Source organism: Acinonyx jubatus, chromosome B3 (assembly GCF_027475565.1).
Source record: "Acinonyx jubatus isolate Ajub_Pintada_27869175 chromosome B3, VMU_Ajub_asm_v1.0, whole genome shotgun sequence".
In the NCBI taxonomy this organism is placed as follows: Eukaryota; Metazoa; Chordata; class Mammalia; order Carnivora; family Felidae; genus Acinonyx; species Acinonyx jubatus.
Window position 1 is genome coordinate 109,044,520 of NC_069386.1, and position 13,109 is coordinate 109,057,628.

General features: G+C 43.5%; 1 protein-coding gene across 5 annotated transcripts in view; it reads left to right on the forward strand.

The window, feature by feature from the left end:
- The window catches only part of FNTB (farnesyltransferase, CAAX box, beta), a 77,175-nt gene that overhangs the window by 8,159 nt on the left and 55,907 nt on the right, over nucleotides 1-13,109 (forward strand). For all 5 annotated transcript variants that reach the window (XM_053224564.1, XM_053224566.1, XM_053224565.1 and 2 more), the window contains exon 2: nucleotides 6,909-6,973. In XM_053224564.1, coding sequence (XP_053080539.1) covers nucleotides 6,909-6,973 — 65 coding nt within the window. The remainder of the gene's footprint in view (nucleotides 1-6,908; nucleotides 6,974-13,109) is intronic.

The window sequence follows — 13,109 nt, forward strand, 5'->3', positions numbered from 1 at the left end:
TGATGTTTGTGGTAGGGGAGAGAGATTGGGCTCAACTCTGAATACAAGGGAAAGTGGGAATTTATAGTCAGGGAGCAAGCTGGAGGGATTGGTGGATGGAAACCTACTAAGAGGACTCGTCAGGAGAAAGAAATTCTAGCTAACCCAATTTAGCAGGATTCCTCCTCAAGGCAGGCCAGGGTAAGCAGACATCACTGGGGGACAGTGGAGGATGAGGAACCCAGTCAGATACTGAGGATGACCAGATATTAAGGATCGGGGATTCATAAGAGATGAATCACCGGGTTCTACTCCTTAAGTCAAGACTATGCTCTATGTCTTGGCAATCAAAAAGAATGAAATCTTGCCATTTGCAACTACGTGGTTGGAACTGGAGGGTATTATGCTAAGCGAAATTAGTCAGAGAAAGACAAATATCATATGACTTCACTCATATGAGGACTTTAAGAGACAAAACAGGTGAACATAACGGAAGGGAAACAAAAATAATATAAAAACAGGGAGGGGGACAAAACAGAAGAGACTCATAAATATGGAGAACAAACTGAGGGTTGCTGAAGCGGTTGTGGGAGGGGATATGGGCTAAATGGGTAAGGAGCATTAAGGAATCTACTGAAATCATTGCTTTACTATATACTAACTAATTTGGATGTAAATTATAAAAAATAAATAAATTATTAGATAAAAAGAAGACTACACTGTGTGTTAACTTCAGAATTAAAAAAAAAAAAGGATGGGGGATGCTGGCTGAACCAATTTGTAGGATTCTTGCTAAAATGGGGTGAGGCAAAGATGGCCACAGAAGTACAAAAGTCAAGGCCAGGTTAGGATATGGATGCATTGTATATGTGTCTGCAAATGTATTTATCTTTTCAAAAATCTTTCTTATGCTTAGATAAAGTAGTCATGGTGAAATTTGGGTATTAAGTGTTTTGTTTTGTTTTGATCCTTAATCACGTCATCCAACATTTTATTATAAAAAATATTAAATATACAGAACAGTTGATAGCATCTGTTTACCCTCTACCTAATTTCTGTCATATAGATGATTAAAGGATTTATTTTATTTTATTTTATTTTAAGTTTATTTATTTATTTTTGAGAGAGAGCAAGCAGGGGAGGGGCAGAGAGAGAGAAAGAGAGAGAGAATCCCAAGCAAGCTCCACGCTGTCAGTGCAGAGCCCAACACAGGGCTGTATCTGAGCCAAAATCAAGAGTCAGACACTCAACCAACTGAGCCACCCAGGCACCCCCCCTCAAGATTCTTTCTATGTCTTTGTGTGTGTGTGCGTGTGTGTGTGTATGTGTGTGTGTGATTTGAATTAGTCAAAGTTATTTTTTTTTCCAGGCTATTTAAAAATTTTGAAGAGCTAATCCCTTAAAACTAAATCTTCTGGTGACTAATCCTGGTGACGTTTCTTGTAACGTTTCATATAGCAATGTTTCTGAAACAGATCAGGTGCTTTAGGCCGTCATCCTCCTCCCAAAAGAGTCATATCACTGTCATTAACATGGTCATGAACTGTGTGCCCTGTGCCCAAGGGAGATGAACCTATGGGCCCTTTGCTATTTATGCAAAAGAAAATTATCTGTTGTTATGTGGCTGTTAATCAGCCTTTGTATTGTCCCCGTTGGTAACTGCCTTGCCTTTTGGGGTTCTCATGCTGAAAGGAGAGATTGACTAGAATAGAATAGTCTGTTCCTTTGGGGTGGAAAGGAAGTGTGGAAATCCAAGATAAAGTGAGAGTTCAGGGAAAGTGGGCACGCTTCAGCATCCCTATGCAGTATTGAAGCTGATTTTTTTTTTTTTTTAATTCTGATTTGAGAACTATATATTCAGAGTTTTCATGACTGAGGTAACTTTGGTTTTTTTTTTTTTTTAATAGTTAATGTCATTTTTCCTGTATTTAAAGTGAGGATTTTGATAAAATTTTTAAAAGGAACTTGGTTATAGATCTTGCCTGTATATATTAAACAGTTGTTAGGACTGCTTCCCTTAATTCTATCCCAAAGGCTAAATTTCTAAATCTCCTAATGTGTTGGAGGTCCCCAAGACTACCCCTAGTTGATTCGCTACAGGGATTCAGAGAATTCAGTATATAGTTGTACTCGTGGTTAGGATTTATTACAGCAAAAGCCTACAAAGCGAAATCAGCAAGTGAAAGGCTCACAGGGTGAAGTCTGGAGGAAACTAGACACAAGCTTCCAAGAGTCCTCTCCCAGTGGAGTCACACAGGACGTGCTTCATTTCTCGGGCATCAAATTGTAACAACACATGCAAAGTGCTGTCTACCAGAGAAGCTTGTTAGATACTTGGGGCTCATGGTTTTTAGTGGGGGTTCGTCACATACATACCTTCTGCCCAGCACGTCTCCACATTCCAGACTCCCAGAAAGAACGTAGCTGTTCAGCATAAACAAGATTGTGTATGCAGTTTCAGGACAGTGAGCCACTCATCAGTTCTGGGAATGGTGGGGAGTGTCTCCAAATTCAGGTTTCCAGACAGCATCCAAGGGTCAACCTTTCAAACTGGCCTTTCTCAGGATAGCAGCCTCAGGCCTGCTATGGTAATGCCTTTGTATACAAATAGCTTATCTGCTTTCCTTCTGCTACACAAATCAGAGCAAAGAATGCTTACGTCTTCTCAGTAACAAATTTACTCAGATTTTATATAACACTTGGCAGGCTATGTGGGGAGAAGGGAAGGCAAAAAAGGATGTTGCATGTTGTGGAGATTACTTTGATTTTTCTCTACACCAGATGAGTTCTTTATTAAGCAGGCTCCACGCCCAGCAAGGAGCTGATGCGGGTCTTGATCCCATAATCGTGATATCATGACCTAAGCCGAAATCAAGAGTTGGATGCACGACCGACTGAGCCACCCAGGCGCCCCCTCAGATGAGTTCTTTTTAATTTCTATATTAATCCATTACTGTTTGTCAAAACATTTGCAGGCTAATTGCTAAGCATTATTTTCAAAGTTGTACTCTAGGGGTGCCTGGGTGGCTCAGTTGGCTAAGTGTCCGACTTCGGCTCAGGTCGTGATCTCGCGGTTCGTGGGTTTGAGCCCTGCATTGGGCTCTGTGCTGACAGCACACAGCCTGGAGCCTGCTTCAGATTCCGTGTCTCCCTCTCTCTCTGCCCTTCCCCTGCTCGTGCTGTCTCTCTCTGTCTCTCAAAAATAAATAAACATTAAAGTTGTACTCTAGAAACCATCCTGTGAGCTCTAGCGATCCTTTTCTAAGATATACCAGTTCCTAAAGACAACACATAGAATGGGAGTAAATTTTTGTAAATCATGTGTTTGATAAGGGATTGTGTTTAGAATATATAAGGAATTATTACAGCTCACTAATAAAAGGACAACAATAAAAAAAAAAAAGAATGAAGTATCTGAATAGACATTTCTCTAAAGAAGATATACAAATGGCCAATAAGCCCATAAAAAGATACTCAACATCATTAGCCGTCAGAGAATTGCAATCAATGAAACATTGCGTCACAGCCACTACGATGGGTATAATCAAACCCACAGAGAATAACATGTGTTGGTAAGGATGTGAAGAAAGTAGAACACTCATACATTGCCTGTGGAAATGTAAAATGGTATTCCTGCTTTGGAAAACAGTCTGGGGGCACCTTGGTGGCTCAGTCGGTTAGGCTTCCAACTCTTGGGCTCAGGTCATGATCTCACAGTCTGGTTCAAGCTCCTCATCGGGCTCTGTGCTGACAAGTGAGGAGCCTGCTTGGGATTCTCTCTCCCTCTCTCTGCCCCTCCCCTCTGGCTCTCTCTCTCTCTCTCTCTCAAAATAAATAAATAAACTTAAAAAAAACAGACAGCCTAACAGTTCCTCAAAGAGTTAAACCTAGAGTTACCATATGATCCAGTCATTCCATGCCTTAGGTCTCTGCCTGTATCTAAGTAGAAATGAAAACATATGTCCATCCAAAAACCCGTATGAGAATGTTCATAGTGACTTTATTTGTAATAGTCCCAAAGTGGGAACACAACTCAAATGCCCATCAACGGATGAATGATAAACTAAATGTGATATATCCATAAAATGGAATTTTACTTGGCAATAAAAAGAAATGAAGTAATGGTCCATGCCACAACATGGATGAAGCTTGGAAACATGCTAAGTGAAAGAAGACAGTCACAAAGGACTGCATATCATGTGATTACATTTATATGAAATATCCAGAATAGACAAATCCATAAAGATAGAAAGTAGATGAGTGGTTGACAGGGGCTAGGGAGGGTGGAGGGTTGGGGGTGACTGTTGATGGGTGCAGCATTTCTTTCTTGGGTAGTGAAAATGTTCTAGAATTGATTGTGGTGATGGATGCACAACTCTGTGAGTGGACCAAAAGCCATTGAATCATGCACTTTAAGTAGATGAATCGAATGATGTGTGAATTATATCTCAATGAAGCCATTAGAAAAATATGCCAGTTCTTGGGTGCTGGGTGGCTTAGTCGGTTAAGCATCTGTCTTCGGCTCAGGTCACGATCTCACAGTTTGTGGGTTTGAGCCCCGCGTCAGGCTCTGTGCAGACAGCTCAGAGCCTGGATCCTGCTTCAGATTCTGTGTCTCCCTCTCTCTGCCTCTCCCCCACTCACACTCTGTGTCTTTCTCTCAAAAAAAAAATAAACATTAAAACAAATTTTTTTTCAAAAAGAAAAATATGCCAGTTTTTTTTTTTTTTTAGCATTTATTCATTTTTGAAAGGCAGAGAGACAGAGCATGAATGGGGGAGGGGCAGAGAGAGAGGGAGACACAGACTCTGAAGAAGGCTCCAGGCTGCAAGCTGTCAGCACAGAGCCCAACACGGGACTCGAACTCACAGACTGTGAGATCATGACCTGAGCCGAAGTTGGCCACTTAACCGACTGAGCCACCCAGGCACCCCAATAATATGCCATTTCTTTTTTTTTTTTTTAACGTTTATTTATTTTTGAGACAGAGAGAGACAGATCATGAATGGGGGAGGGTCAGAGAGAGTGGGAGACACAGAAACTGAAACAGGCTCCAGGCTCTGAGCTGTCAGCACAGAGCCCAACGCGGGGCTCGAACTCATGGACCGTGAGATCATGACCTGAGCTGAAGTTGGACGCTAAACTGACTGAGCCACCCAGGCACCCCAAAAATATACCATTTCGTAAGAGAAGATAAAGGGAATTGTTATTTGTCCATTTTTATGAACAGCTGACCTATAACACTCAGGTATTTATTAGAATTCATAACTTAGATTTTCAGGCATGAGTTCGTTACTAACTGCATTGGAATATCACTTGTTCATTCTGCAGAAGAGTGATTAGGAAATCCAAAGAGAAATGACATGTGTTGGGAATATTTTAAGCACTTTCTGCTTTGTGTCTGTCAGGTGTCAAAGTTTAGCGATAAACCTCCATTTTCCTCATCTAGTACTTGGCTGCTGTGTTGTACTAGGGGGAGCTGAGGTGGGTCTCTTGGCTGAATGCTTTTCTTCCTAGGGGTCTCAATGTCAGAATGCTAAGGAAGTGATGGGCTCATCCATTTGCCCTGGAATATTACTAAGTCGTGTGGATTTGTACTGGGGTAAAGGAAGTGAGTTTTCCTCCCACTTGGTTTTGTTTCATTCAGAACTCATCAATTCACTTAGCTCTAACAGTATATTATAGGCAAATCTTTATGATCTTACTGACGTATGTTTTTTGTATATTTTTCTGTCCCTTTCAGCTTATAGCTAAGGAAGGTGTAATTAAGAAATGCAGTCTGTGTTCCATTTAGGCTGGTGCTTTATGTTAGTCCTGTGTGAGTGTCTCAGAAAGGAATAGTGAAGAATTGGGACAACTTCCTTATACCTCCTGAGTCAGATTCTCACAGTGACTTCTGTTTTTTGAAGTATTGTGAACTCTTAGCCAGATTATCCCTCAAACTCATGTTCAGAGGCAAATACGAAAGTATATCCGAAAACCAAGTATAAATAATTTGAGACTGGCTGCCATTTTAGATGATTCACATCAGCGCTCCCCTCCTCATCACAAATAATTCTTGCACATACGTCAAGGGACTAGATGCTCTAACTTGGTGGATGATTCGGAAATAAAGAATACATTTTGAAATTCCCAGAGAGGACATTATTATGTATCTTGAAATCTCAATGAGGACATGCCTCACTACAAAGAACAGGGATGCCACTGAAGGAGAAACCCTGTATCCTGTTAACCAATCCACTCCTGCATTGCTGGACCCTTTCCTTACAGAAGCTGAACTGTGTGACCGTGTTGTGATAGGTCTTCAGAGGAAACGGGGGATCTGCTTTTTTTTGTGACCTGATTTTCCTAGATCCTTCATGTTATGGGACTGTGGAGTCCTTTCCGTGACTTAGGACCAATGACCAGATGTGCTGTTTCTTTGGTGTTTCAGTGATCGATGATGTTCTTGTAAATCCCTTAGGGAATTTTAATACTGTTCAATCTGTATTTAAACGGTTCCATCTGCCAATAAGGAGTATGACCCTTGGCAGGAATTAATTTTGTATTTGTGAATGGCCAGTTAAGTGAACACCTAAAGAACTTCATAGAGCAGGCAAGCGTAAATCTCTCAAGCAAAATGCCTTGTCTGCTCCCTAAGTAACTGATGCCAGTGTGCCAAACTCCAGAACTGCCATTAGTTTGGATATTTGGATGGTTTACTTCAGAAGTCGATTGTAATGCCAGCCTGGTATAGATCATTCTCTGTTTCTTCTGTCCTGAGCCTGTCACCCTGCAGAGTCCCTGTTTCTAGACTTACAGTATTGTGAAGTACAAAACCACACCAGGCAACTGCAACCAATGGGCATTTGTGGCAACAGGAAGAAAAAGTTGATAGAGGCTCATCGGTATTTGTTTTCTCTCTCTCCCATCTCCTGCGTTCTTATCAGGCAAAAGTAGAAGAGAAGATCCAAGACGTCTTCAGTTCTTACAAGTTCAACCACCTTGTACCAAGGTAAGCATTTAGGAGTTTGAGGGGATCTGAGAGAACACCCCCTCCTCTGTGAGCCTTTCTTCTTTCCTCCATGAGCCTGTTCAACCTTGGGGATAAGTCTGCCATGAGACGGGTTTCTTGACCTTGTGGTCCCCTGGATAAGCATGTGACCCCAAGCTCTTCCTCTGTTAGTGGTTTAGAGGAGATGCTCCCCTCAAGCTGAGCCATCCTGTGTTATGTGGGGGTACCCCTCAAGGCCTGAACTCTGAGCTCTGAAGATGGGGAGAGGAAATTCATGTTTCTGCTGCTCAGTTGTGACCTGCTACTCTGGTGGTTTTCTTTCTCGGATTATACTTTGAAACAGACGTAGAGCCCAAGGGGGCAGCAAAGGATGGATTCTCTCGATGTATGCTGTGATCTGATGGGAGGATGGGCCGAGCTGCGGCTTCTCCCAGCCTGGCCCCTGTTGCTAAGCGTGCAGCTGCTCCCAGGGATTCAGTTTCTGGGGAGAAAATAAACAGCGCCGTTTTGCTTTCCTTGGCACTTAGCAAGTTAAAGTTTTCTAAGCAATTTGATGTCAGAGATTCCAAAAAGGGGATTATAAGCAGAAACTTATTAGTTAAGTTGAACCTTTATTTTCTCTTGTTTCTAGCTTATACCGTATCACACTAGAGCTTCCTGAGGTTCTTTCCTCCCTTTATTAGCATGCCTCTTCCTGTCATGAGTTGTTCCTCTAGAACCGGACTGTATCGCATTTCCAGCCATCAGGATGGATCAGTAGTCTGAAGCTGTGTGTGGCCATCATTTTACCTCAGTGACACAGCATGCTGTCTGGACCATCTCTGGGCCAAGGCGAGCGGGGCTGCTGGCTGATTGGCTGTAGGGAGCGGAGAGCAGGTGCCCCTGCCCAAGCCCCTGTGCCTGGGTGCCTTCACTGACTGAAGCGTGACACATGGTTCTAGCCTGAGTGAACCTTGTGGCTTTTATTCCCCACCATTGTAGTTTGCTACTATTTCCTTGAAAAAGAGATTTTCTTCTGGAAGTTCTGATGAGCCAAGGCAGAAAATCATTGGAAAAGGCAAATTGGAAAAAAGGGAAAGGCAGGTAGGAAGGTTATCTTTGTTTTTCTTCCCTGGGGAAAGAAAGAGGGAGCGTTTTCCCCGAACTGCTAAACTAAATCTCTGTGTTAACCTAAAGGTCAGGCCTCAATAAATGAATGCCACAGCTGGAGATTAGGGAATGAAGCTCATTTGTTTAGACAGCTCGGGGGCTGAAACTAATATAACATAATATGTCACCTCTACTTAAATAATAAAATTTTTTAATTTTTTCTTAAACCTTTATTTTTATTTTTGAGAGAGACAAAGACAGAGTGCAAGCAGGGGAGGGACAGAGAGAGGGAGACAGAATCCGAAGCAGGCTCCAGGCCCTGAGCTGTCAGCACGGAGCCTGATACGGGGCTCAAACTCAGGAGCCATGGCATCCTGACCTGAGCTGACATCGGACGCTTAACCGACTGAGCCACCCAGGTGCTCTCCCCGCCCCCCCACCCCCACTTTTTAAAAAAATTTTTTAATCCAAAGATTTTTTTAAAGTAGGTTTTTAAAAACATTTATTTTCTTCCAGATTTTTATTTAAATATGGTTTCTATCTTAGAATAATCTCTTAAGATATATTAAATGGAAAAATAAAAATACAGAAAAATATATGAAGTAATCTACCATTTGTGCTAAAGATAAAGCAGAGTATTTTTACAGAAAAGTAAATAAACAGCTGAAGGCGGCAGGTGGGCACCAACTCCGCCCAGTCCAGGGGAGGCTTCCCCAGAGGCGGAGGGACTTGGTGGTGGTGAGGGGCGTGATTGCTTTCGGTGGCTCTTTGTGTTTAGCAGTTGCTTCCCCGGTGACTCACCTGATTGGGCTGAGTCTCTGTTTACTGTCTAAGGCTCTGTGCACACATCATGTCCCCAGGGTCCCCAAAGGGACCTTTGATCATTTGACATCCCTTTCCACCCACCATTAGAATAGAGCCCTGGGACTTTTCTTTTATTCTGAGGGGGAATGGGAGGTTACATAGTCTGGAAGGAAGAAGTTGTGTTTTGGAAGTGGTTGTGGAGGACAACAAAAACCATTAAATCCCCTGAATTCAGAGGTCTTAGGTCAGGTGTGGGTGGAAAACAAAAATGTTCCTCTTGGGTTTGGATCCTCTTAGAAAGAGAATATATCAGGGCTCTGGGTTTATTTCAGGAATCTGACATTTCCCATTTTGTCATTGTTGCCTCTAAAAATGAGTGTTTTAAAGGATGCCAGTAAACATTTCATTATGTCACAGCACACTAATTAATGTTAGAGATGTTACATATTTTGCTGAACGGCTGAGTGAATGGTGGATATAAATCAACATATCAATAGAAGGCTAAAGCCAGATATCACGTCCTAGAACAAACTTCCAGGATGAAAGAATAAATCTGAAAATTTAGCAAGTTTTTAAAATATTATCACAATTTCAATATTCAACGTTTTAGATGTCAAATGTAAAAAGCGTGACACAGTGCAGGAACAAAGCTTCTTTTTTAGCTGAGCTGAATATTCTGTTATTAGCAATAAATCTAAAAGGCATGGCTTGTTTGTCTTTGAAGTTATGATACTGATCCATGTGATAGAATCGCACACACACTCAGGACCACTGACCACGCACAGGTCCAGGGATGCTAGGAATGATGCTGAGGGAGACATTTGCCTATTGAACCTTCCAGTGCCACAGCCAGATATCTACCAGATTTGGCTGAAGTTCAAGGCTGAAGCTGAATGTTGATCCATCCTACAATTATTCCCTATTCTATAAATGATTTCCCTCCTTCTCTAAAACTGTGAAACCTGCATCCTGTCCTGGAGTGAGATGCTTTCAACACTTTTGTTTGCCAGTAGCCTGCTTTCCCGTGAAAGTTAATTTTTCATTCCCCGTGGTTATTCTCACTATTCCACACACTTGTGAATTTACTCTTTTCCACTTACTACATTAGCTTTAGTGAGAGATCTGAGATGCATCAACTAAGCACACACACACACACACACACACACACACACACACACTCTCTCTCTCTCTCTCTCTCTCTCTGTCACACACACATATTCACATGTAATTTTCCTCTTGGGAAACAGGGTGGTCAAGGCTGACCCAGGTCCTGCCCCTAGTGGGCTCTCAGCCTCATGGGGGAGGTAGCCATTAAACAAACAAATGCAAATACAGAATTACCAATGGGATGAGTGTCAAAGAAGGGAACTGGAGGCTCTGAGAGAAGAACAGAGAGGATGTATTTTAGGTTGGGAAGTTAGAGAATGTGTCTGAGTCTATTCCATCTGCTACAACAATTTACCATAGACTGAGTGGTTTAAACAACAAACATTTATTTTTAGGGCTGGGAAGCCCAAGATCAAAGCAGCAGCAGATTTGATGTCTGATGAGGGCCCACTCCCTGGTTATAGATGACCATCTTTTTACTGTGTGCTCACGTGGGGAAGGGGTGAGGGAGTTCTCTGGAGCCTCTTTTATAGGGTCAGTAATCACTTCATGAGGCTCCACTCCTATGACCTAATCACCTCCCAGAGATGCCACTTCCTAATACCATCACACTGGGGATTAGGATCTCCACCTGAATTTTGAAGGGTCACGAACATTCAGTCTATAGCAGAAGGCCTCTCAAAGAAAGTGGTTCTCAGGATGAGACCCAGAGGGAGAGTAGGAGTTGGTCAGTTTGGGAGGTGGTTGGAGTGTTCCAGGCAGAGGGAACAGCATTAGCTGGAGTCCCGAGACTGCAAAGAAAAGGACACAAAGAAGGCAGTGGGACTGGAGCTTGGTGAGGGCATGAGTTGAGGTTGGAGAGAAGTAGGTAGAGGCACATCACGAAGGGTCTTGAAACCCAATGGGATTCAAGCCATAGTAAGAAATTATGTTGTATTTACAATATACAATTACATATATTTCTAAGTTCCTTTTTGGACAGCGGAACTGGACTCCCAATATCTTTAGCATGTTTACTTACTTGATCATTACTCTTGTGTGTCCCCATCTCCTGTCCCCCTCTGCACAGCCACACAGGTGGCCCTCTCATCCACTTGGATTCCCTGCCCCGCCGCCCCACTCCTGCACAGAGCCTGTGTTGTTCTGCTTCACCTAATTGCACGGGTTTAGGGCTGACTTATTCAGGAAGGAAAGGGAAGGAGCCCTAGCTTTTCTGTTTTAACTCGTTACACACAAAAGATTTTTGGAAGAGGTGAATTGAGAATAAAGGAATGGCAAGGGTATTAGTTTGTTAGGGCTGCTATAATGAAATGCCGCAGACTGGGTGGCTTAAACAACAGAAATTTATTTTCTCACTGTCTTAGAGGCTGGAGGTCCAAGATCAAGGTGCCAGCAGGGGTGGTTTCTCCTGAGGTCTGTCTCCTTGGCTTGTAGGTGGCCGCCTCCTCATTTTGTGCTCACGTGGCCTTTCCTGTGTATGCTCCTCCCTCGTGTCTCTTCCTCTTCTTATAAGGTCACCAGACCTCATTTAACCTTAAATACTTCTTGTTTTTTTTTTAAGTTTGTTTATTTATTTTGAGAGAGACAGAGACAGCACAAGTGGGGGAGGGGCAGAGAGAGAGGGAGAGAGAGAGAATCCCAAGCAGGCTCCATGCTGTCAGTGCAGAGCCTGGTGCGGGCATTGAACCCACGAAGCCATGAGATCGTGACCTGAACTGAAACCAGGAGTCAGATGCTTAACTGACTGAGCCACCCAGGTGCCCCCTTAAATACCTCTTTAAAGACTAGGGGTTAGGGATTCAACATATGAATTTTGGGGGACACAGTTGAGTGCAAAACAGTAAGGGTCTTATACAATTTGTGGCTGGCCAAAAGAAGTTGGATATATGACCCTTTAAAACAATCATAAGCCTCAGAGAAGTTGAAATTCAGTCAATTAGCATTGTGGCCCTTGAAGTTCTATATAAACCAAGAAACCTTTTTTTTTTTCCTTCAAATGTTTATTTTTGCGAGAGAGAGAGAGAGAGAGAGAGAGAGAGAGGGCGAGTGAGCGCGCAGGCAGGGGAGGGGCAGAGAGAGAGAGAGAGGGAGAGAGGGAGAGACGGAATCTGGTGCAGGCTCCAGGCTCTGAGCTGTCAGCACAGAGCCTGATGTGGGGCCTGAACCCACGAACCATGAGATCATGACCTGAGCTGAAGTCGGATGCTTAACTGACTGAGCCACCCAGGCACCCCAACAAAGAAACCTTTTGCAAGATTTTGGAGTAATCTATACGTATCAGCATTAGCATGTATGTGGGTGCATGCCTCTGTGTGTGTATTTATGATTAAGTGGACGAAAATGAAAGAGAATAGTTTCCCTGGTGGAAATGCTTTCCGCATAGAATTCCTCTTTTCCTGCGTGTGGCTGGTCTTCAGATAAAACAAGCCAGAGGAACTTACCAGTTCCCTCCTGGTAGGGCTGCTAGGGTCTGGCTGTGAGTGAGGGTCAGCTAGGAGGGCGCTGTGGGGGAACCTGCCCACAGGGGCCAACCCAGTGCTGCATAAAAGGTGAGTGAGACTCCCTTCAATTAGGTGTTTCTGGGCATGTGAGGTTCCAAGTGTCCAGAGGCAGGATCCTGAAGAGTCAGTCAGACTCAGCAGGGAAGCATTTGCCCTTGAGGTCTTTCGCTTTGTAGTGACTGAAAGGCCCCTTGCTTGTCAAGTGAGGAGTGCTGAGAAGACAAGGAAAAGAGTTTCTTCTCCAGGCTTCCTGTTGCCGTTTTCCCAGGAAGAGGAGGGATTTACTTAGGTGCGCGCTTAGGTGCCTAGTTGGGCTCTCTCAGAATCCTCAGTCCCACCATGAAAGTCAGCTTTGGCCGGTGGGTCTCCTGAGCACGGTGGGTGTGAGCATGAGCGAGAGCTGACCGCTGAGCCAGTCTAGCCACCCCTCTCCTTGCTGTCTCTGAGTGAACCTGAACTCCCCTGGAGGTTTATCATTCTTTTCAGTTGAAGGGACATATATCCAGGGAGAACAGTCTCATTAGGTCCATCGGAAAGTGTCCTTACGGTGCCTTTATTCTTTCTTCTGTTCATTTGACAAACAGATGTTGAGAGCCTGCGCTGTGCTGGGCACAGGTGCTGAAGCCAGGTGTGAG